Source organism: Grammomys surdaster, unplaced genomic scaffold (assembly GCF_004785775.1).
Source record: "Grammomys surdaster isolate TR1022 unplaced genomic scaffold, NIH_TR_1.0 64, whole genome shotgun sequence".
NCBI classification, from domain to species: Eukaryota; Metazoa; Chordata; class Mammalia; order Rodentia; family Muridae; genus Grammomys; species Grammomys surdaster.
In genome coordinates, this window is record NW_021604566.1 from 17,136,268 (window position 1) to 17,162,413 (window position 26,146).

At 35.0% G+C, this 26,146-nt stretch overlaps 1 protein-coding gene and 1 pseudogene across 2 annotated transcripts in view; both read left to right on the forward strand.

Annotated features, from left to right (window-relative positions):
* The window catches only part of Sntg1 (syntrophin gamma 1), a 303,666-nt gene that overhangs the window by 230,646 nt on the left and 46,874 nt on the right, over positions 1-26,146 (forward strand). For both annotated transcript variants that reach the window (XM_028769474.1, XM_028769465.1), the window contains 2 exons: positions 20,081-20,233; positions 23,113-23,205. In XM_028769474.1, coding sequence (XP_028625307.1) covers positions 20,081-20,233; positions 23,113-23,205 — 246 coding nt within the window. The remainder of the gene's footprint in view (positions 1-20,080; positions 20,234-23,112; positions 23,206-26,146) is intronic.
* LOC114622907 lies at positions 1,952-2,614 on the forward strand (annotated as a pseudogene).

Consider the following 26,146-nt stretch of genomic DNA (forward strand, 5'->3'; position numbering starts at 1 on the left):
TTTTCAAGGTAGGTTTCAACAAAATTTCTTAGTCTTGTGTACTTAATGATTTCTTTCTAGACCTTTTCTAATTTGGTTTCTAAAATGCCCCCGTATCTGAATTTATATCTCTTTGCCTCATTCTGGGGAATTTTTCTGTTACGATTCTTTTGAGATATTTCTTATTCTCATAATAGTTTCAGAATCTGTACAATAGAGGTACTTTCTGTGTCTTGTCTAGCATCATGTTGCAATGGAGTTAAAGACCAGAAGCAGGCAAGATGGTCTTTTTCATGAGAGCAAACGACAGGAGAAGCTTACAAATGATTAGTCTAGAGTGGTGGGTGGCAATGGAGGCTGAGGAAGAGACATACTTGTCTTGTTGCTCATCTTGCTGTTAAGTAGCTGAATATTCATTCTACTTCAGTCTGTATCTCTTTCCTTTCTCCCCATCTTTCTCATCTTTACTGTAACTCTTTCTCTATTTCTATCTCTTCCTCTGTATCTATCTCTATTCCTGTGTGTTTCTTTATATCTTTCTCTATCTTCATCTCATTCTCCATGACTATCTCTACATATCTCCATCTTTCCTCTCCCAATAGGAAGTGTATGTAGTGAGGTGTGTGTATGTGTGTTGTGTATATGTGTATTTGCATGCATGCTAGAGGTCAGAGTTCTATACCTAACACTGAGAAGGAGAAAAAAAAAACAAAACAAAGGTGGAGAGTAAGAAAAAAATAAATGGAGAAATTTAAAATTAAAATAAACAATGAGAGATTTATATCTTAAAGACACAGATACATAGGTGATTAATTCCCATGCCTCACGTTTGAAAAGCTAAATCCACTATTTTTCTTTAATATATTCATTTAATTTACATTTCAATATCAGACCCCCATTTCCCCTATCGTACAGCTCCTTCCCCATTCCCCACTCTCCTTCTCATCTGAGGAGAATGACTCCCACAACCCCCCTAACCTGGCACAAGAAGTTGCTGCAGGACTAGCAACATTCTCTCTCACTGAGGACAGAAGCTGCCCAGTTAGAGGAACTAGATCCACAGGTGGGCAACAGATTTTGGGACAGGCCTGCTACAGTTGTTGGAGTTTCAGAATAGTTTGAGCTACATAGATATAACCTGGCTCAAAGCAAAAAAAAATTATAGAGAAAACTAGTCCAACAGACAATGCCAACCAAGACATCTTCAGATGTGGCTTGCTGTTTAAAAACAACACAGCAACCTAATCATTTTTGATAATAGGAAAATGAAATGGGATTTTGTTTTTGTTTGTATAATTTATTATATGTTTGAAATTTTAAACATTTTAGAATATAACATCTTGGGAGAGTATGTTTCATACATGTGTCATCTGTTATGTGGAAAACTTCTGTTTTTCCAAGACATGTTTAAAGCCCCAAGTTACTGTGTTTCATTGACCTATACACTTCTCCACTGCAAGATCCATTTGATACATTCATCCTCATCTCCCTTCTAGATGAAAGTTTACCCAAAGCTTTACTCCTAAAACACAAGCAAGCATCTCTTAGGGATTTAGTGTGGTAACTGCAGAACCCTTGTCTCATTAGGAAGTTAATATATGGCTGATGAACAATTCTGGTTTTCAGCTGTCACACTGTGAACTTAAACCCAAATGCTGATTCTTTCTTTCCCCAAATCCGATTACTCCCTGGCCAGCATTGTGTTTGTGACTGGCCATAAACCAAATCTGTGGGATTTGCCTACCTGATTCAACGTATAGCCCAGGTTTTGTTTACAGAAAAACCATGGAAGAGTGCTGCTTTTTGAATCCTCATATTGTAATTTCTTTCAGTAATATTAATAAAATGTGTATAACAATGACTTTAAAAATTCCATATATTTTAAAAATGTGAAATAAATGACGACTTTAAAATAACTAATGTCGGGGTTACAAGAACGTGATGACGAAGGGCGGTCTCTCTTTGCCCCATCTACTGCGAGGATGAAGACCATTCTCAGCAATCAGACTGTCGACATTCCGGAAAATGTCGACATCACTCTGAAGGGGCGCACCGTCATTGTGAAGGGCCCCAAGGGAACTCTGCGGAGGGACTTCAATCACATCAACGTAGAGCTGAGTCTTCTTGGGAAGAAAAAGAAAAGGGTCCGGGTTGACAAATGGTGGGGTAACAGAAAGGAACTGGCCACTGTCAGAACCATCTGCAGTCATGTTCAGAACATGATCAAGGGTGTTACACTGGGCTTCCGTTACAAGATGAGGTCTGTGTACGCTCACTTCCCCATCAACGTCGTTATTCAGGAGAATGGGTCTTTGGTTGAAATCCGAAACTTCTTGGGTGAAAAATACATCCGCAGGGTTCGGATGAGGACAGGTGTTGCTTGTTCTGTCTCCCAAGCCCAGAAGGATGAATTAATCCTTGAAAGAAATGATATTGAGCTTGTTTCAAATTCAGCGGCTCTGATTCAGCAAGCTACAACAGTTAAAAACAAAGATATCAGAAAGTTTTTGGATGGCATCTATGTGTCTGAGAAGGGAACCATGCAGCAGGCTGATGAGTGAGGCCTCAGATTCCTAGCTCCAGAAACAAGATCCTGATCACAAGTACAGTTTGGGCAATAAAGGACTTATATATTGATTTGTAAAAAAAAAAAAAAAAAAAAAAACTAATGTCTAGTCTTCTGCGGTAATTTTCTGATTAGTGAATACTTGTATGGAGTATCATTAGAAGACATTTTAGATGAAGGAGAATGCTAGAAAATGGATTTTGCTACCAAAATCATCGTGGCATCAATCTCAAGGATCTTCTTGGAGCAAATAATTTTAAATCAACTATGCAACTCAAACATCTTCATATATATTTCAAAGTAGTCCATAATCTTTTTAGACTAATACTTCTGGAATTTCAGTTAACAGAAATTTTTACTTTACAAATTCACTATAATATCTGCTCATGAAATCACAAACTTCAAATCCTGTAATATTATTTTATGTTAAATTTCAGTTTTAATATTAAGAAAAACCACTTGCCTTCTCCTTCTGAAGACTACCCCATACAGAATAAAAACAGGTGTATAAAACTATTGAAATACCATTAAAATTTATTTAGTATATCTTGTTTAAATAACATGGTACAGTTTGTATGCCATGTCTTTCTGTATTATCGACTGAACTAACAGAACTTTATTTACACATTTATAATATTTTTTATTGTTCTGAATTTTAAAAATGACATCATATTATATGATTATTATTTCTTATGATATTCAGCAAAATTACTCACTGTTATTGATATTACTTTCTCAACTCCTTGCTACTTAGTCTTTGTGAATGTTCAGGAATGAAATAAGCTGTTCTACTGCATATAAGCCTCCTTGGAGAGGAAGAAAAGTGCAGATAACAGCTACCTCAGGTTCTAATGCAACATCAGGAGAAATGCTAATGTTCAATGTTCTGTGTTTTCCTAACCAGCTTTGATATTTATGGAGTTTTATGTAAGCTTGGATACATAAATTTTAATTACAAAGTTCAATTCATCAAATATTTCATATTGGCTTTTTTTCCCTTTTAGATTGGGTAACCTTAAAAGTTATGTAGACAAAATGAAGTCTTGATGACGCCTCAAAGTGTCAACAGTATTTTCAATTGACACATTATTTTTTTCTAAGAGTTTTCACCATGTAAATTCTACATCAGAGAAAATATATCCACTTAGTTCTTCCTAAAGTTTAGAATTCAACATATATATTTTCCAAAAGCAGAATTTCAGATCTTCCTTTCAGTTTCAGTGAAGAAATGCTTTATGGCTTTATAGATTTATAGCTGATTTACGTGTCTCTTTGCATGTGTATATTTTTCTGGTTTGTGTTTATGTGTGTGTGTCCCTTTGTGTGTTGTTAACAAATGTTTAAAAGTGTTCTGTGCTACTAAGTAGATCATTTTTGAAGTACGTTTTCATAAAACATTGCATGATATTAAATTTACATAGTCTTTACAAATTTAGAAGCTGGTATAGTTTTTAAATAACAGCTATCTTAGTTACTTTTCTATTGTTATAATAAAATGCCATGACCAAGACAATGTATAAAATAAAGCATTTAATTTAATTTATGACTTAAGAGTTTATGATGGCAGAGCAAATGCATGTCATGAAGAACAGCTGAGGAAACACATCTTGATGCACTAGTAGAAGGCTGAATGCTCACTGAGGATAGCTTAAGTGTTTAGAAACTTGAAAGCCCAGCTTCAGTGGCAAACCATCTCCAACAAGTCCATACTTCCTATCTCTTCAAATAATTCTACCAACTCTCTATATATACAAGCCTGTGGGGACCATTCTTATTAAAACCATAACAATATCCATGGACTCTATATAAGCTGATATCTCTCAGAAATATATTTATTGTGATCTTCTATTTTTAGGACACTTTTATTTTTACTCGGTTAGTGTGTTGACATGACATTTTTTTTAATTATTTGCTAAACATTATTTTGTTTCTGAGTGTATGATTGGTACAGAATTTACAAAAACTATTAGAGAGAAAGATTGGTGACCCAGCAATAGCATATACAAATGTCAGATGGTCAGGCTAGAATTCTATCACTGAAAGTCATCATAACATTTCATTAGCATATTTACTACTATTTCTTCACAATCCCCATCAGAGTGCTTAAAGTATCTACCCAATATTCAGTGCATGCTGATGATTATAAGCTGTAAACACTGCTGAAATATTCTGTGATATGGTGCTAGCCATATGCACGTTCCCCAGCATACCCATAACAATTTTCCTAATAAAAGAAGTTTCTTTTATGTCTCAACAGTTGGATGTGCATTATATGACCCAGATAAACATTTGTACTTGTAGGTCCTTTTGTCCTCTCCCAGAGATCATATTACTGAAAAAGTGCTAAAGTTAAGGTAATGGATTTCATTTTCTTTCTTTCTTTCTTTCTTTCTTTCTTTCTTTCTTTCTTTCTTTCTTTCTTCCTTCCTTCCTTCCTTCCTTCCCCTCTCTCTCTCTCTCTCTCTCTCTCTCTCTCTCTCTCTTTCTTTCTGTTCATTCCTTCCTTCATTTATTTATTTTGTTCTTCCTTCCTTTCTTTCTTTCATTTATTTTATGTTTAGTTTTGTTTAATCTTTATTTTATACTCCAGAGTCCCCTCCCAGTCCACTCTGTTCTACATCCCACACCTCCTCTCCAAGTCCTGTCTCCGTGAGGATGTCCCTATCTCCCACCCCCAACCCAACAGACCTCTCCACTTCCTGGTTCCTCCAGTCTCTTGAGGGTTAGGTACATCTTCTCTGACTGAACCCAGGCCCAGCAGTCCTCATTTGTATATGTGTAGGGGGCCTCATATCAGCTGGTGTAAGCTGCCTGGTTGGTGGTCTAGTGTCTGAAAGATCTCAGGGGTCCAGGTTAATTGAGAATGCTGGTCCTCCTACAGAGGTGCCCTGTTTCTCAGCTTCTTCCAGTCTTTCCCAAACTCAACTACTGGGGTCAGCAGCTTCTGTTCATTGGTTGGGTGCAAATATCTGCATCTGACACTTTCAGGTGCTTGTTGGGTCTTCCTGAGGGCAGCAGTCATGATCGGTCCCATTTTGTGAACACTCCATAGCCTCAGTCAGGTCTTGGAGCCTCCCCTTGAGCTTGATTTGAGTCTGTCACTGGACTTCTTTTTCCTCAGATTTTTCTTCACTTTTATCTCTGGAGTTCTTTCAGACAGGAACAATTATGGGTCAGAGTTTTTGACTGTGGGATGGCAACCTCATCCCTTACTTGATGCCCTTTCTTTCTGCTGGAGGTGGGCTGGCTCTACAAGTTCCCTCTCCCCATTAAAGGGCATTCTAAGGTCCCTCCTTTGAGTCCTGAGAGTATCTTACCTCCCAGGTCTCTGGAAGATTCTGGAGTGTCCCCCCACCTCCTACCTTGAGAGGTTGCCTGCTTCCATTCTTTCCGCTGGCCCTCAGAGTTTCAGTCCTTTCCCCCCGACTCAATATCAGATCATGTTCCCTTCTTCCCCTGCCCTCCCAGTCCTCTTTCTCACCCAGGTCCCTCCCTCTCCCCTTGTGATTGCTTTTTTCTCCCTCCCAAGTGGGACTGAGGTGTCCTCATGTAGGCTCCTCAGCTTGTTGAATTTTTTGAGGTCTGTGGACTGTATCTTGGGTATTATGTATATTTTTTGGCTAATATCCACTTATTAGTGAGTACATACCATGCATGTCCTTTTGGGTTTGAGTTACCTCACTCAGGATGATATTTTCTAGTTCTATCCATTTGATTGCAAAACTCAGCATGTCCTTGTTCTTAATAGCTAAGTAGTATTCCATTGTGTAAATGAAACACTTTTTCTGTATCCATTCTTCTGTAGTGGAACATCTGGGTTCTATCCAGCTTCTGGCTATCACAAATAAGGCCCCTATGAACATAGTGGAACATGTGCCCCTGTGGCTTGGTGGGGCACCTTTTGAGTATATTCCCAAGAGTGGTATTTCTTGGTCTTCAGGTAAATCTATTTCCAATTTTCTGAGGAACTTCCAGATTGATTTCCAGAGTGCCTGTACGAGTTTGCAATCCTAACAGCAATGGAGGAGTGTTCCTCTTTCTCCACATCCTCCCCAACATGTGCTGTCACCTGAGGTTTTGATCTTAGCCGTTCTGATTGGTGTAAGTTGGAATCTTAGGATAGTCTTTCTTTCTTGTTATGTAAAGGGTCTTTTTTTTTGCTTTTTTTTTTGTTTTTTGTTTTTGTTTTTAAGTCTGTATAGCTCTGGCTCCATCCTGTGTTGACCAGTCTGGCCTTGAACTCAGAGATCTACCTGCATTTTCCTCCCAAGTGCTAGGATTAAAGGCATACACTACTGTCTGTCAGGATTTTCATTTCTGATTGGTGGTGACATTATACCATCTTTGTAATTCTTGACTGTTATTCATTTTTCTCCTGAGTCAGGCACATCTTTACAATCTTCTCATTAAAGAAAAGAAATAAAAGTGTCTCAGTGCCACAGGCCCTACTGTTACTCAACGACAGAACTTGTGGGGATCACATTCTATTTGTTTAGGTCATATTCAGATTCCTGTATATGGGTACCAGGAAGCTCAGGTAGCATCGTTTTGTGATGTGTAGACAACAGCAAAGTTGGGTAAAGAACCCTGGCTTGATGCCTCAAACAGTGTTACACCTCATATATTTCTTGGCCTTGATGAGCTTTTGATGACAGTGTTGACGCTATCCTTCTCAATCCTTTTAACTTGATTGTTGATCTGCTAACTTGAATGACATTAAGAGTTGAAATCCAGGCAAGTAATGCTGAAAAACAGTCATTGAATGTGATGAGTAACTTCATTGAAAACACTGAACAATTAATGAATCAAGTACTATTCATCACTCTTGAGGTTCTGTCACAGAATTAGAAGATCATATTATAAATCTCAATATATATTATATACTGTGTGCTTCAGTGTCTTAAAGGCAAATGTTGAAGGTACTGTTGACCAATCCATACAGTGTTAAGATGAGAGCATAAAAGTATAAAGCCATAATGTTCTATTTTCAAGACTCAGTTTTGCTTAGGGAGACGATAAGGTGGCATTCACTTTAATGTATGGGGATCACATACTTCAAGCTAATAGACAATTACCACTGACAGTTCCTCCATCTGCCAAATATGTCAATGTTCTTTAAAGCTTTATTCTTTTTAATCTTCCTGTGTTAACCAGCCCCAGTTAAAAATAGGTCCACAAGTATAGTCTATTATATAAATCCTGGTGACAAGAAATTCTGAGCTACAACACAGAGGTAAGAATGGAGAGCCTGAGGAGGCCAAAGCTCAGTGCCTGAACCCAGCTAGTAGACTCATATACCTGGAGAGGCCCTGTGAGGACAGTTGTCTTCTCTCTGCTGACACTTCCAGATAGCCCCATTATGGTTTTTCATTCACTAAAGGTCAGTAATTTGCAAGTGAAAAATGTAATAAAAATACAAAATTAAATTCCAGTTTTCTTTCATTTTTCTCTTTTCCCATATTTTTCTTTAAGGAAGAATACTTGCAAATAAGCAGAAGTCAAACCACCTTACTAAAAGGCAAATGATACAAAAAATATATATCAATACATCTGTTGGTTTTAAAAGTGCTATGTAATGCAAGTTATATACTTGAAAGGAATTTATCAAACCTTTGTGAAGAAATTAAAGTTTATTTTGGGCAGAGGAATATCATGGACATTTATAGTGGTTTGAATGAAAACAGCCCCAATAGGGTCTTATAATTGAGTGCTTGTTTCCCAATTTGTGGACTGTTGAGGATTAGGAGGTATGTCCTAGTTGTGGGAGGTGTGTGACTAGAGTGGGATTTGGAGTTTAAAAGGCCCATGTCAGACCCAGTGTCTTTTAACCTCCCTGAAGATCAGGATGTAAAGCTTTCGAGTACTGTTGGAGTACTATGCCTGCCTGTTTTCCATCACATCACAATGATCACAGATTAAATTTCTAAAACCTTAATAAAGGACCAAGTTAAATGCTCTCTATTATAAAAGTTGACTTGGTCATGTGTCTCTTTGCAGCAACAGAACACTAAAACAGGATTAAGGTATTACTGTGACTGGCCTAACCATGCTTCTATTTGGAAGAATATGCAAGAGTGTGAGACTTTAAACTACAAAAACATTGAATGCTTAAAATGAGGTTTACTCAAACATTCTAGTAGGAATGCAGAAGATAGTGTGCTGAGAAAAATGTGTATTGTAGGGCCTAAGTAAAGAAGTTTCAGCAGAGAAGGCTGTTAGTAAATGGCCAAAAAGATGTTTTCTGACAGAGGCTGTTCTTGTGAGATTATTGCAAAGATTTTGACTGCTTTCTCAAGCTGTCCAAAAAATAAATAAATAAATAAATAAATAAATAAATAAATAAATAAAAAATCTGCCTGAGGCTAAGTTGAAGAGCTTTGGATTAATGGTATTGGCAGAGGATATTTAAAGAGAGACTTGTATTGATTGTGTCTTGTATTTATTAATGATCATTGTCATGTAGATCTACAATGAAGAGAAGCAAGTCAATTGAGGAAAAATAAAAATGGACAGCTTGAGGAGAAAAATGGCAGTGAGAAATAGAACATTGAAGACAGAATTGTATTTCTAAAATCAGTTAAAAGGTTATATGCTTGCAGTTAATATTTTCTTAAACATAAATGAATACAAAATTTGTTATTTTAAAGTGACAGGAATGGAGAAAATTCACACACAAATGAAGAAAAGATCAGGTCTTCATTCAGATGCAAGAATGGCTTTGCAGTTCACTCTGTTTCACCATTATCTATTTTCTTACGTTATGAAAATTAAAGCGTGTTTTGTTAGACTACACTCACGCTTGCAGCAATTATGCCACAATAAATTATGCATCTTTTATGTACTGCCCTTATTGTGTAACTTGTTCTTATTCAACAGAAATGCTTAAAACTAAAAATTATGACAGGAAAATAAATTTTGAAATACATTTTAATAGTTATATTATTTTGTAAAAAGGAGAGAACAGAGCCCAAACTTAAGATTGAGACTAAGTGTCCTTAGTAGTTTACTCTGTAGATGTCATTGACATTTTCCCATTCATTGCATTCAGTGCTTTCTTAAAGCAATGGCGTTGAACTTCTCCAGCACTGTTTCTTGTATTCAAACAAATTCATTTATCGCCTTCTGAAGGTTTCTGTGTGGATGTTTAATGACATGTACGTCTACACCCTGAACAAGCAACTTTATTGATAGCCATCTTTCCCTTCCAGCTGCTTCATTCTAAGACCTTGGAGTCATGTCTAAAACTGTTATTATAATACCTTTGATGTGTCCCTTCTCTGCTGAGACATGGTTAACTCATCTTCATACCTCTGTTGTATCAGTGTCCTCTTTGCTCATGTTTCCTGATTGAGAACTACTGGATGTTCTGTAGCCTTAGCCCACAAGTCCTTTAACCTTACTGTTTGCTCTGAAATCAAAGTCTTTAAGTCCTAGTGTCTAAGACTGTTTGTTCTTTTTTCATGAGTTCCCTTATAGGCCACCCTCACTCTGTAGGAGTGGCAGTGAACTTTGAGATGGGTACTCTCTGAGGCTTCCAAGAGGCTCTATCACTCTGTGCCAATTTCAACTTCGTCTGTGATTTTATGCTCTTTCTTATTCTACTCATAACACAGCTCCAGGAAACAGAAATGTCATATAGTTTGCCAGGTGGGAAATGTCCACACCAAGAAAATGTGCAATACATACAAGACATGCAATTATTTCTTAGCAGCTATCAACTGGTAGATATTGCTGTAGGTCATGAATAAACCACTTACCAAGGTAGTAATTTTATATAATCTTGAATGCTAATACTAGATATTTCTAAAATTATATGCATTTTTAAAATAATATATAACAATAGCTGTGACACATTGGGCAGCTAAGAAGACTGTAGTTGAAGTAGCCATCTCCAGTCCAGCGTCTTTGTTGAGAAAGGTACTATGAAGCCAAGCCAAAGATATATTCTCTATTAGTGAGAACTTACTGAATATGTTGACCCCAAAGCATCCATTCAATCAAAATGCATCACATTAACTAAACCCATTTTGTTTGACTATCATAGCTTTTGTAGTTCCCACAGTTATCAGCGTATTTACTCCCTCCCTGATGATGACCTATACTAGTGCTTATGAAGAGCAGTGAGAATCAGGAAACACAAAGTTTGCCCCATATTCAATGTTACCTGCATTATAGGAGTCCTTTCTGCTAGTCATTTCTATAAGTCTTTGAAAGATGAAGATCAAATTCAATGGGTTGAGGCAGTGAGATATTAAGGTAATTAAATGCTAACCTGACACAATGTGAGGAAGGATGCCATATCATGTTTCACTGTGCTTTGTACAGTGGAATCTGAGAGGTGACTTAATAAGTATATTTAACACAGAAAAAATATTTTAAATAAACTAGTTGCAACTTCTTAATCACATCTGAAGAAATTGTAAAGGGAAAGGCTCAAAGGGCTGGAAAGATAGTTCACCCAGTAAGAGCACTGACTGCTTTTCTCAAGGACTTAGGTTTGATTCCCAGCTCTACATTGTGATTTACGTAGACATGTAACTTCAGTTCCAGGTATTACATCTTCTGACATCTCCAGGCAAAATGCTCATAAGGAATATCTACAAAATAAAGCTCAAACTAGTTTTTTGTGAGAGACAGTCATGATATCATCATAAAGAAATGAATGTAAGAATATTAGAGAAAAAATGTCATACTCCAGTCATTAAACCCTAAGAATTGTAATTCTATGGTTTTAATGTTACATATTGTAAAAATTGTGAGATTAGTTTTAGTTTATTTTTAAGGCAGGACTGAATGTTAACCTAGAAATTTTATTGCTTTTTAATCCTTTGACATGCTCATTTACAGCTTCAAGGAATACAGAATCTACCCATGTGCTAATATGTCAAACTATATCCCCTTCAGCTATTTCTTAGTGTGATTCCATTGTTCTTGAAGGTAGAATATTAGAATTCAAATAGATAGAAAAGCCTTTGAACTAATACTTAAAAAAATCATTAATCTCATTAAGCAAATATGAAACTCATCTTATTTAATAATTCTGTCACAGATCAGTTATACTGGTTCATCATCATAATTTATTTGCTTTCCCAGTTCTAACAATGCTAACTTTGACAGCAAGGTTTCTGTTTCCCTGTAGCAATATTTCATAGAAAATTCCTTTGTATATTAATCAAAATAATAACAAAACTGACTAAAGTATGCTAAATAAGATATCAAGAATGCAAACCAACTCTAATAATTCGTCTTCATTTACTAATTCTCTCTACTATGTCTCTACTTTTAAAAAAATCACATAAAATATTTTCCACCTGAACATGAAGTGCACGTTCCACACTGATCATACAGACACTTTGAACAAACTTTTGCTTGCTTCACTTCACTTTTCTGAACAACCAAGAACATTATTTCAATGAGGGAGCTTAAGTAGTTGTGTGCTAGGATATTTATCAAAGGCATAATTATCACTGTCATAAAGAGAAAGGTATTGAGGAAAGACAGGCAGTTGAAAAGGTTAATTTACATGCTACTCTGTGTAGCCATAAAAAATAATCTTTGTTCTATTTCAAGCAATCAGTTAATGCACTAGTCTATGGTGACTTGATATGATGACATTTAAACTCTTCTGAAAGAGAAGTCTTGGGAAAGTTAGACTATTCTAACTATGGTGATGAGAAAATTCTGCTGGTGTTAACTACATTTAATGTTTAAGTTAGGGTAAATATCTACCTCTTAATTATTTATCTTTTAACATTTACGCTTCTTGATGATTTTTGAGAATTTCATGCATGAGTACTGTGTTTACATATTTTCTACCACTTTCTATCCCCCATCCAACTCCTGCCATCTTCTCTTCTTCTACTTCTTTTTCTTCTCCTTCCTTCTCCTTCTCCTTCCTTCTCCTTCTCCTCCTTCTCCTTCTTCTCCTCCTTCTCCTCCTCCTCCTCTTCCTCCTCCTCCTTTTTCTTCTCTCTCTCTCTCTCTCTCTCTCTCTCTCTCTCTCTCTCTCTCTCTGTCTCTCTTTCTCTCCTCTCTCTCTCTTCCATGAGAACTTTTCTGTACATATTGTTACATATATACATATATGTATGCATATAAACATGTATTAAAAATACCAGTTGAGTTCATTTAGTGTCGCACTTATGTACACGTATTTGGAACTGTCACTTAGCATTGAATAATTGGAATTGTGTCTAGAGTATGCTGATTTTCCTTCTCATAATCATTGCTTACCTATAGATTAGGCAGATTTTTGTCTTATGGTAGAGTTTTGTGAAATGTACCCTGTCAATGTTGGCATGTGGTCTGGTGTCATTATGCAAGGCTTGCTGAGATTTCTCTGGTGCAATTTCACTGTTATGACTTGAAGATAATATTTTGCTGTAGGTGTCTTGGTCCTTCAGCTCTTACAATCTTACATATCTGCTTTTGAGATGAGCACTGAGCCTTATGTATAGATTGTAAATGTCCCATTGAGACTAGTTACTCTATGGCCACTTATAATTTGAATTTTTATGAGTTAATAATCTCTGTTATTACTATGTTGTAAAAAGAAGCTTCTTTGGTGAGAAGTGAAGGCTAAATTTATCTATGGGTACAAGTATTAGTATTTAGAATTCAGTAAGGTATTATATTGCTTTATGAATACAGATATAGTAGGATCTCTTCTAGAGTCTATGGCCACTCTAATCATGAGTATTTGACTAGGTTTAAAATACAAGGAATGAAGTTCTCCTGTTGAACAGGCATTAAGATCCACTGGATAACTCTTGGTTACCACAGGGATAAAAAATGTCATTACTTCATTCTTAGGGGTATTATGCAGGGCCAGTCATTGTTGTGCTTCATAGGTTTTATAGCTTGGTAGCATTATAATTTGTTTTTCTCCCTTGGCAGCTGAAAACCTTTAGATACTATGAGAGTTCATCCTCAAGAAAGGGGCTTCAGTTCTAGCTGATTTCTTCAAGACCTGTGTCCAAAATGTGTGATGTCTTCAGCAATATGGTTTTACCTTCAGTTTTCCAGAGTCAGATAAGGGCAATCACAATAGCCTATATTGTTTTGGTAGATTTTGGGGCCCTACCCACAACAAACTCAAAAGGAGTTTTCCTTTGTCTGATAGGGGATCTATGTAAGGTGGTCTATGGCTCTTGGGAAGAAACATACTCACTCTGTGTGGTGTAACCCCATTTAGAATAATAGGAAGAGACAGAAATAAGAGAAAGAGCATGACAGAGAGAGACAGAGAGACAGAGATAGAGATGTATTAATCTTGCAAATTGATTCTCAATGACTTTTCCTAATACCTTTAATGCTACTTACCTCTTTTTCCTCCCTCTCCCTGTGTAATACTATTCCTACATCTCATTTTTCCTTTCATCCTTCACTTTGTGTCCTACTCTCCCATCTCTAGAGGCCTTTCTTCTCTTTCTGCTGCTACAGGATCATCCTACTTTCCTGACTTCTATGATCAGTTTGTGCTCTCAACTCTAAGGATTCAGAGCTAAGATCCATGTGTAAGACAGAAACTATGGCATTTGGCTTCCAATCTTGGTCTCTCATTACTCAATATGATATTTTCAATTTCATCAATTTACCTGCAAGTTTCACAATTTCACAGGTTTGTTTTTGCAGTTGTTTTATATGAAACACATATTTTCATTATCTATCCATCAATTGAAGGACTTTAAGGCAGTTTCCAAATACTACTTTTGGGTGAACACATTGAGAAAAACATGTTTTCTAAGCTGTATAAATATGTAGCACACTATGACCATCTGCATTCACCCTCTTTGCTATAACAGCAAACAAGCATACCATAATATCTTTTTCCATTTAACTGCAGCTCAGTGTCCACTTGTCACTCCCAGGTTTCTCTGTTCATTTACCTGCATCTTGCATCTGGGATCAATATGCTACTCTCAATTTCTAAGAGATTATTGAATTTATATTCCATGAAGGAATGAGGTCATGTTTAACTTGTATTTCTGAATCTGGCTTGTTCAATTTAACATAAATATTCTGATCTTATAAAAGCTTAATTTATATAATTATGTTATGAAAAATATCCATTGTAGTATTTCACAGTATAAGTGACATTCTTCAAAGAGGAAAATATTAATGTGAAAAGATACATTTTTCTATGGGCTAGAATTTGGCACTACATAAGTATTTGTATCTGGGATCGTTTGTTCTCAATGAGGGCATCCATAAATACAGAGAGAGGAGGTTGGGGAAGGGCAGGAAAGAGCAGGGATGGAGAGGGACATCCTGAAGCTGCACCTGCACAAGACTAAAATCTGATCTAGTTCTTAACAGACATCAACTGTGATGTTAAAATTACAATTATTGATGGTATTATGAACATCATGGAATCCTTTGTATACAGAAGCCACTTCTCCAAATGACAAACATAAACAATGAATTTTACTGTCACAAGAATCACAAGGCAAATACAATTAAATCCATTTTTAAATGTTACTTTAGGAACTGAATAATGGTAATATTATCTCTCCAAATTTATCCTAATAACTCCAAAACTGAAATTCTCACTTTCCAGATCTTATGGAGGACTGCAGAAGAGATAGACTGTGGGTTAGAAAACTATTTTCTTGCAAGAAAATAAAGACTATAGTCTAATTATATGGATTACTAAAAGATTACAGAATATGTTTAAATAGTTTGATCATTTATATCAGCAAGTATGGTTTCTTTGGAAAGAAGGCTCTCAACATTTTCTGAAATGCCCAAAAAACCATTATGATTTGTTTATGTATGTATATGTCAGATTCATTGTTTGACTTTTAATTGACTTAAATGTTTCAAATTATTGAAAATCTTATTTTACATAATTAAAACATTATTTATATTACTCGTTTTAAATATTATCAGTCCAGATATCATATACATACAGATAATATTAAATGGGTCAATACGTTTGTATTTATGTATTTAGATGTGTGTTTGTGTGTGAGAGAGAGATAAAGAGAGAGAGAGAAACAATTAAAGAAAATAGACCATAAATTTCAGAGAGAGTAAGAGGACTATATGAGAAAGACTGGAGGGAGAAATGGGACTGGAAGAAGTTATGCAATTACAAGTTACAAAAACTTTTATAAAATTAAATATTGAACATTTTTCCCTTTCAGGGAAGCAGTTTGCCCATAGAGTATCTAAAATCACTGGCTACACATGGTGTATTTCTCTAAGGGTGATGCTGGACATTTAATATAAAAATAATTTTGAATCTTGATGAGCGATCACAGTAATAAACTCAGAGGCTTTTTTGTTGTTTCTGTTTGTTTGGTTTTTTTGTTTGTTTGTTTTTCCTATTTAGTTCCCTGGGAATGGAGGCAGGCCACAGCAGAAGGTCTACTACAGAGTAAGCATGTCACTAGGGGACTGGACTTAGAGGAAGGGAGGGAGAAGTGAAAGTCTGCAGACTTCCTGCTTCCTTGGCCTGAGTGGCCTGTAGGTTTCCAAGGAAGGGCTGCCGAGGTTGAAGGCTGGGATAAAGTAATGAGTGGGGTTCAGGAGGTTAGGAAGGGAAGCTCTGTGTTATTCACTGGAGATGGAAGCTGGAGGGGGAAAGGAGGCTGCTGTAGGTGGTTTGCTACAGGGCTGGGGAAGACACTGAGGATTGAATTTGGAAGAGAGAAGGGAAAAGTCATCTACCATTATCCTACATGCTTCTCTGCCTGGTGTGGTCTGTGGGTTTATGGGGAATCAGAATATACTTTTAAAATATTTTTATTTGTGTAGAAATAAGTATAAGTATTAAATTTATGTAAAGATTATGAGGCTGGCCTTGAACCCACTATATAATTATAGATATTATTCTACCTACTTTCATTACCTCTAGAGAAGATTGTTGTTTCTATACAAAATTTAAAATAATGTTGTAATAAGGTTCTGGATTTACATTTTCTTTATTAGACCAAATATAGATTTGATCAGCTAGCTTGTGCTTATAATTCACACTTGAAGTCTACTGTTAAATTAGACTCAAGTTCAAATTTAAATATATATATATGAATCTGCTACTGTATTTTTTGTAGCAGTCTCAGTGACTATAATAGCTGAAAAGGATGGAAAACATTATTTTTAGTGTAAGAAACTTTTACACGGGGTAGTTTTTTTCTTAGAATAAACCACAATGTTTGTTTGGTTAAAGCAAATTTGCATCTAAATGCTGAGCGATTTCCTTACTCAATAAATGATCAGGTAAATACAGTAGTGGCAAATGACAGATAAAGTGAGAGCAATTACAAGCAGCTGCTATTTAGCAAAACAATAAGAAAATTACCCTTGTTGTGGGCATTTCATCAGTTATCCTTCTAAGTTTTATGAATATGTCATAAAGAGGTGTTCCTATGACCAGGACAGTAACAAGTGGAGGGGGAGGAACCACACTGCTCACACAGAAACTGCTGGCAGAACAACTTCATCAGTTTTACTGTCTTTTCTGCTGAATCTTACACATTTTAATTATAATAGAAAATCTGTGGCTAGGAAAATGTATATGTTCAAAGAAGTCTATGAAAGTTTAGCATCAATTTATAAAACATTAGAAAACATTTAAATTGTTATCATTTTAAAAAATGCTGCTCCTTCATCTCTCTTCTTCACATGGCCATTGTCTATAGAAAGGGTTGCAGTGACTTGAAGTGGGTCCTTCAGCAGAAGTAGTCACACATGAGACTGAATGTTAGTGCTCATGATACAGTTACCTATTTTATTACAATCACCTTTATTAAATTGTACTTTCCTAATGAACGAAGAGTCACATTCTGACCAATACAGAACAATGTATGTCTCCAGGGCCAGTTATTGAAGGAAAAATCCACAGATACATCTTATTGCATACCAACATTGAGCCTAGGGCTGTTATTTATTTAAAAAAAAAAACTAGCATCAAAAACAATTTAAATTAGAAATAATTTAAAATAACTTCTGATGCATCATTATTCATATCACCTTGATAATGAGTGCAGGTTTTCAAAGAGAAGAAGGAATAGTACAGAGAGCAAAAATGGAAATGCAATTCAGAGATGCAGGGTCTCTACTGAAGGTCATCACAGTTGAAGCAAAGCTATGCTTTGGGGGCTACAGACAGCTCCATTAAACTTGTGGGAAGGGAACCTTGGATATCTGCTTTGCTCCAGGTCTTCCTTTCTTGCTCTATGTGCACCTCTTTCTGTAACATCTGTTTGGCTCATTCTTCACTGTGCTCACAGTTCTTAGCAGGATGCTACCTTTTTCTCAGCTTGTGATACAGTGAGTCTCAGTACTACAGGCTCTTTTTCGGAGAAAACTTTTCTTGCACTCCCTCTTGCTGTTTCCTCAACTCTTAATTCATAACACTCTTATAATGCTTTTGCTATTTTCAGCTCAGATGACCAAATAAGTGCACAGTGTGATGTTTTACAAGTAACAATAGCAATTATTCAGAAATGCTGAAATGATATTTGTCAGCTTGATTAGATAAGAGTTGTTCCTAAGTGTCTTAACACTCAGCAATAATTGATGCTCCATGTGGTTTGAAAAGTGTAAGGTAGTTAAGTTTTATCAAGAGACTATAATATATGTCAATAAAAGTCACATTAAGATTGTTGCATCATTGTGAGAATGGAAAGATTGCTGGGATAGCAATTCTGTTACTGAACATTTTAGATTAAAATGGAAAAGGTCTGGGAAGATAGCTGTGAAGGTAAAGTGTCTACTGCACAAAAATGAGAGGAATGTGCAAGCAAGGATGTTATCCCTCAGACAAAAGGCATGGCATCCCAGCAGTGAGGGGGCATGGAAAGGAGGATTCCAGGACTAGTTAACTTTTCAGCCTAAGCTAATGAGTGAATTTCAGGCCAATAGATCTTTTATCAGAAAATGAAACAAACAAGAATAAAATAAGATCAAGATTGACAGCTTAAATTACAATACCCTAGGCTGATGTCTGGCCTCCATAACAATTCAAACGTTTGCATCCCCCCATGCTCACACATACACCAGTATCCCCTCCCCAACACATACCAAAAAAGAAGCTAAGACCAGCATAATGAATAATAAAGTGGACAAATTCTGAAAACTGAAATGTTTTTTACAATTTTGTACAAAGTCTATTAATTTTAAAAATTTAAAGTAGAAGATAAGATACTGACAACAGAGACAAAGTTTACCAAGAGACTTTGCTGGTAGAATGGCTTACAATTACACTTAGGTTTATGTTAAAAATCAGTGCCTAACCAGTGACCTCATCTCCTCCCCTGTGAGTCCTTGGTATTTCTCCATTTTTACTGTGGGTTTCTGGATGTTCCAGTCCTCATTTGCTTCCGGCTTCTGCCATTGCTGTTCATTTCTTGAAGAATAATCTTGTACTTTATGTTAAACATTGTTAAATATTAATACCATTTTCACCCCCTGTTCAGTTAATGTTTATTAGTTATCAATCTATAAAGAGTATCATCATACTCATAATAATTTGTACTAGCATATTTGTTGCTGTTTTTATTTAATATCTTCCCTGGACACTCCCCAGATATATTATTCACTTGTTTTTCCCTTTAAACAAGTCGTAGGTCATCTTAGCTCTATGAGAGTTTCCTGATAATAAGTGTCAGAGCTAATTCTACAATACTAAGAGCCCTTATTCTTCTAACACATACTTACAAGATTGGAATGCAAGGAAGTTAGGTATTCTTTTAAAATCTATTGCAAAAGCCAAGGATTTGATCCACTTCCATTGTTTAGTGAGAAAACATTTGTACACATTCCTCTGTCTGTCAAAGAATATAATAGTGATTAGCCTTTTTTTTTTTGCAAATTTCAGTATACTCAATAAATATTTCAAATTATATACCTTAGAAAGTAGCACTCCCTATTGTCCTTTTACTTAAACATGTTACTGTATTTTTCACCTATTAGAGTCTTTGAATTTGGAATTGAAATGTGCTTAGTAAAAAACTTGAGGGAAAATCAGGAAGCTTCTAGGAGCAAAATCCTTTGACAAAATGAAATGTTTTTTGGGGGATGGTGGAGGGGGGATTGTGATACAGTGTAAATTAGTGTAGATAAATTATACTCAAGTTTTTTCCAATTTCCTATGGGTTCATTATTTTAAAATGATTTCAAAATCTTCTCGGTAAAAATCTTTATTGCCTATAAAAGATGGCAATATCTTCATTTTGTTGTCATGACAGTTTTGTAAAGAAGTCAGGGGTTACACACACACACAAACACACACACACACACACGGTATCTGTTTGCAATCAAAGAGATGTTTTGTGTATTCAGCACTGTGGTTATTCTTTTGTTAGTTTGAATTGAACCTATAGTCTCTTCTGATGGATGGGCATAAGAAGTTACAAAAGGAAATGTTATGTTAGATGTAAACTCTTAAATTTGGTTGCAGTTACCGTTCTGAATTAAGACTTAATGGCAATGTGGAGTCTAAACATTGTTTCCAGCAGTTAGTAGACCTTTGCTGTGCTGAGTAGGAATTGATGTATGCCAGCCTGTGTAACTCCAGGTTTTCATCAGGACAGTGACCTGCTGGATCGGCGGAAACATTGCTTCACTATGCAGTCTGAGTGTGGAGAGGATCTCTACTTCTCTGTGGAGTTAGAGAGTGACCTTGCCCAGTGGGAACGAGCCTTCCAAACAGCCACCTTCCTGGAAGTGGAGCGCATACAGGTGAGAGCCTGTGGAGTGCAGTAGAGTGTGGCACTTGGAGAAATGACACTCACTGGAGTTATCAAAGGATGTAAGCCCAGTTCTGCGAGGTTTCCCTCTGTATCAAATGCATCCACTGTTTAACCGTTATTGAAAAACAGTAATTAGGCATATCTGAATAGTCATTGAATGTTCTTTATATTTTGCCTTTGTAGACTACTTCCTATCAAATATGACTATAACTTGATTCTTATATAGAAAACAATCTGGCTGTAGTTTACTATTTGCTAAGTTGTTCCTCATCAGAAGACCCCTGCTTCTTAGGTTCTAGAAGCCTCCATTTCACTGGTGCCTATTCAAACCATGCATAATACGTGAGGCTTTCTTCAAGAGTTGCTTCATGGGACACCCATTGATTTCTAGTGCTTTCTACAAGATGTCTTCCACAAAAACTGTGCTGACTCTTCCTTCTTCCCCTTGTAGCAAACAAGACTACATCCTTTCACCGTTTTCTTTGTGTGGTTCACATCCTAATACTGGACAAACTTTTTATCATAAGGTGTTTATTTTTATTTCTGTATGTGTTGAAATTTAATACGTTTTGTAAATCACAAGTGTCCAGTGAGTATTTACTAAATAGTAGTACTCCAGTATGAAGCTATCTCTAGATCAGTCTTCATATAACCTTCCATCTCTTGTCTACATGAGAACTTGAAATGCAATACCTCATAGAATTCATTCTCTGGTTGACCTGGGACAAGATACAGGAAATTGTGAAGTTAATTGGGTTCCTACTCCTTGAAATATATTCATAGATCAAGGAGCAACATACATGGATACTTAGTTCTCAAACACATGTGATGACAGATATGAAACTGGAAATGGGTAAAATTAGTTGAAATGTTTGGATTTGAAAATGTGAATATACTAACATAAAGAATATTGTTTAATTTTGATATAATGAATATATCTATTTCATTAACATGGGTAAAATAGAGATGGGCCTGACAGTACACACCTAGAATCCCAGCAATTGGGAGGTAAAGATGGAGAAAGTAGTTAACTGTCATTCTCAGTTATATAAGGAAATTTGAACCAGTCTATGCCACATGATATCCTATCTCAACAGGGTAAAATAAAATAAATAGGCAGGAAATAAAAAGGTTATAACATGATTAATACTATTGAAGAACTCAAAATTATTTTGAAATATATTTTTATTACAAGGACTAAAAAGTAATGCTTTCTACCTTCAAATATATCTACTTATTATTTCATACTTTGTTTTGTACCTTTAATAAACAGTATAAATACTATGATATCTATTTGAAAGAATGATCTAAGAAAGCACACACATTGAGTATATTTGACACTATAATTTATAGTTAAAATTAAACTTAAGGAAGTGTAGTGAATATATATATACATATATATATGTATATATATGTATACATATATATGACACAACTTACAAATAAAATGTTATATATCCTAGTTTAAAAGAAATAATGTGAGTGTAGTACACTTAGGGTAATTTTGTTGACTTATTATTTTTCCAGATCAGTGAATTTTGGCAGTGAAGAACATGTTTGTTTTATAACTATAATTCAGTTCAGCAATTACTTATTTTAATATGATGGAACATCTACTAATTTCAAAAAGTTATTATACTTAATTAAAGTTATTTTGAATTGATTCCATATTTGTTTTTATCTGGTGGTAGAAATTTAGTTCCAAAGGCATTTAAAGTATTTACTCTATGTATATTTATCTGTTGATGCTATTTAATATTTAATTATAAAATATCTTGCCAAGCAATTTATGTTAGAGCTTTCCAAAAACAATAATTTTGGTTATCACATTTTTTTACACTGAAATCTATTTTTCATTAAATAGACAATTTATTTATAAAATAAATAAGCATTTCTTTAAGTGTATTAAATACACTCAGTACATCTCTTGACATTGTAAGTTATAGGGAAAACTTTTAGCAGATCTTAACATATTCCATTTATTTGCTTCCATTTAAAGATTATTGAGCCAATGTAACTTAATTTGCAGAGTTCAACTTAATGAAAAAATTTGAACGAACTACAATAAATGTATTTTCACCTGGAATCTTCCTTTTAATGGCCATACATGGAAATAGCAAATAATTAAGCCTAAGTTAAAAGAAAGCAATGTAGCCTAAAACACTTCTTTATGTTGATAGTAGTTTTCATGAATTACTAATGGCTGAATACAGCTATCTAAGATATCCATGTATTTAGCAAATAAAATTATACCTAAGCATGGGCTACTAAGGCCCAGTAAGTATGTCTTCTAATGTACAATTTTAACTTCAAATGAACATTTTGTCATGGTTGCAAGTTTTTTAATGCAAATTTGGGTTTAATCATTTGAATATAACATTCTCATAAAAGCAATTAGATAATTATAGGTATTTGTGAGAGACAATCTGTTTTGTATAAATAAAATATAAACAAATGCAATATAAGTATTGGTATTTGAAAATTGCTGAAAAATAGATTTCTCATATATCAATTTTAATTACAGTTCATATAATTCACTGCAATGTAGCTTGAAATCAAACTCAAATACAACCAGATATAACAATGTGTTAGGTTGTATATAAGGTCCACCTTAATTCATACCTTATTTATGATATGTTCCTATTTTAGTATTAATATTTCTTATCTTCCCAAAATATTTACAAGTAAAACTATAATGCTGTAGCTCAAACCTAGAGTCTTAGTCATGTTAGGATTGTATTCTACTGCTGAGGCATACGCTAGTCAACTACTAAGCATTACATTCATAGACAGTAGATTCCACTTTCCCCATGATACTGAATTTATATAAGCAAAATGGAAACTAACAGTATTCTTTGTTTTCTCCAGTGCAAGACCTATGCATGTGTGCTGGAGAGTCACCTAATGGGCCTCACTATTGACTTCAGCACAGGTTTCATCTGCTTTGATGCAGCAACAAAGGTAATATGCATCAGGAGGCAGGAGAAATAAGTGCCAAAGCTATTACTCAATAATGAGTAAAAAGCTTTTAAAATAATTGTACGATGAATTTATGTACTTCATTTTTGTCCATGGGATATAAAATACATTTAATCTTGTTTTCCCAAACAGAGTTTGAATTTTAATAAAACATTGTTAATGCAAACAATTAATATAGCAAAGTAATTTTGTGCCACACTGTCCATATATATATATATATATATATATATATATATATATAGTTGGTTAATATTTTATATATAGAGATGCATTATAGGTCAGTAGATTATAGATGATAGATGAGCACATGATAGATTGATGAGAGATAATTGAAAATATACATAGATTGATGATAGATAATAAATGATAGGTACTGATTTATTCTCCTTTCTTAAAAATATAGCTTCAGATGTTTGAGAACGATTTCTTACTTTACCAATGATTTTTGAGAGTCCTTTCATGATTTTTTTCTGAGACAAATATAGATGATGAATGTATAAAAGCATGTTTTTCAGTTTTATAGGTGATATCTTAAAAGTAGGTGTAGAATGGTGCAATTTGGGTGTTTGGAATTTCTACTAAACGTCTGTTATAAACAAATGACTTAATATGAGTGCTGTGAGATCTGATCTTTTTCACATTTCCAAAAGATTATGGTACATTGGAACAGTAATGGCCTTTTTTTTAGCAGTTGTATCTATAAGAATAGTTATCCTTGTATATCATGGCATAACATGTGAAAAAGTTAAAAAATTACACACCATTATCAGTTTGAAATGATCTTCTCTTAGTCCGTGCTGCAACATCTTCCTTTGGCTTTGATTTTCAGAAAAGGAGTCTTGCTACTGTCTCCTTTATAAAAAGATGAATTAGCATTGTGTAAGTGGAACCATACCTTCCCAGTGTTTCAGTGTTTAATAAATAATCTGTTACAAATTTTCTCTCAGGTTAATGTGTGCACAAAATTTTCAAAAGAAAATTTATGAAAAATAATACAGTGATACATATGCATGAGGAATATAGAATATAGATTGTTCAGTAAAGGAGTGGATCTAAAGGTGTATCAAACTGGCAATGAAAGTAGGGAACCCAGCAAGTGTACAGAGTATTTATGGTAGTTCAAGATGCAGCACCTATGATTGTCATTCAGAAAGTGCCAACTGTCTAAGGACTGCTAGTGGTAGTTTGGTGTTCACAGAAAAACCCAATGTTACTTTCTAGAAGAACAGATTCTATTGTATAGATAGATAGAATGTGGTCTCTGTATGATATCTAAGGATATTCAGTAATTAAGAATCCCTGATGTAGTAACCCTTCTGATACTTTTAGTAAGACTACTATCAAGTGAAAATAAGCCTGTGAGTATTACTCTAATGAATTAACCTCAGTACTAATTTGCTAAATATAGTCAGCAATAAATTAAGCTGACTTGAAGAAAATCTCTTTTAAAATGAGAAACTTTATGTTCATTTATTCAGGGTGAGTATCCCAAAAGTCAATTCTGTCATGTCTTAGTCTCTTAAGTTTTATGTGACAAAGTTGATAATTTTTATGTTGCTTCCATTGTGAAAAGTAAAAGCCTGATTAAAACATAATGAACACACTATATTCTTCACTCTTATGGTGAATGCTGCTGGTTTAAAAAGTAGTCACAGAATGGTGTTACTACCTTTTTTATTCACTTTTTCTCATTCCCAGAAGAACCTTTCTATTTGTTATTGGTTACTATTTGTACCCTTAACTTTTTTAGATTTTTTAAAAATTCCATATTTATTTTGTATTTGAAATTTTTGCCTACATGTATATCTGTCTACCATATCCAAGCAGTACCCATGCAGACCAGAAAACTCATCAAGTACCTTGGAATTGGGTAGAATCATCCATCAAGTAGTGGATGACTATTGGCTGCTATATGGTTGTTGGGAGCCAAACCCAAATCCTCTGAAAGGACAATAAGTGCTCTTAATTGTTCATCAATTTCTCTAGCCAAGACAACATTTTTAATTAAATATAATTACATTATTTACCTTCTCCTTCTCCTCTTCCCTTCATCCTCTCTTATTTCCTGCCTCCATTTTCTTTCAAATTCATAGTCGCTTTTTCTTTAAATGATACTGTTACAAGCATAGATACACATATGTGCATAAATACATAAATACAACTTGCTGAATCCATTTGGCCTAGCTTCTCTGTTTATGTTTTCAGGGCCAATTACTTGGTATTGGATAACCAGTTAGGGGCCTCATCCTTGGGGAAATCTTTAATTGCCTCTACCACAGTTTTATCTAAGGGAGAGGCTCCAGGATATTTCCCGTTCACATTAGCATGTTTATTGATATGTCCTGACCTTGTTTAAGCTGCCATTTTGCTGACATTATCATGTGTATAGCTTCCCTATCATTTAAAATGATAACCAAAAGCTTATCCTGACCCTCTAGATCTTACAACATTCCCACTCCCACTTATTTTCTGAGTATTAGGAGTATAGGTTGTCTTGTAGATGTATCAATTGGGGTTGAGCATCTAACGATCTCTGCATTTTAATCAGTCATGGCTTTCTGTTATGATCTCTGCCTAACTTTTATTGATGAGGACTTGTCTGCAAGTATCAAAAATAATTTATAATGGAGCTATGGATCATACTTGTCTAGTAAAAAGGCAGTAGTGTATTCTCCTTTAAAGTCCATAACCTCACTAGCTTTGGATAGTTGGCTAAGTTTCTCATACTGGACATTATTTACCACCTGATGAGTGGGTCCTAATTCCAATTATTCAGCTGTATATTACCACTAAGATATGAATGTTATTAACGCTTCTTTAGGGATATGTGCCACACTGATCATTGTTGTGGTTCATGTTTATAATATCTGTGGAATGTTGGATGTTCTCATCTTTCGCAGCGTGTATAGAACCTTCTGGTAGT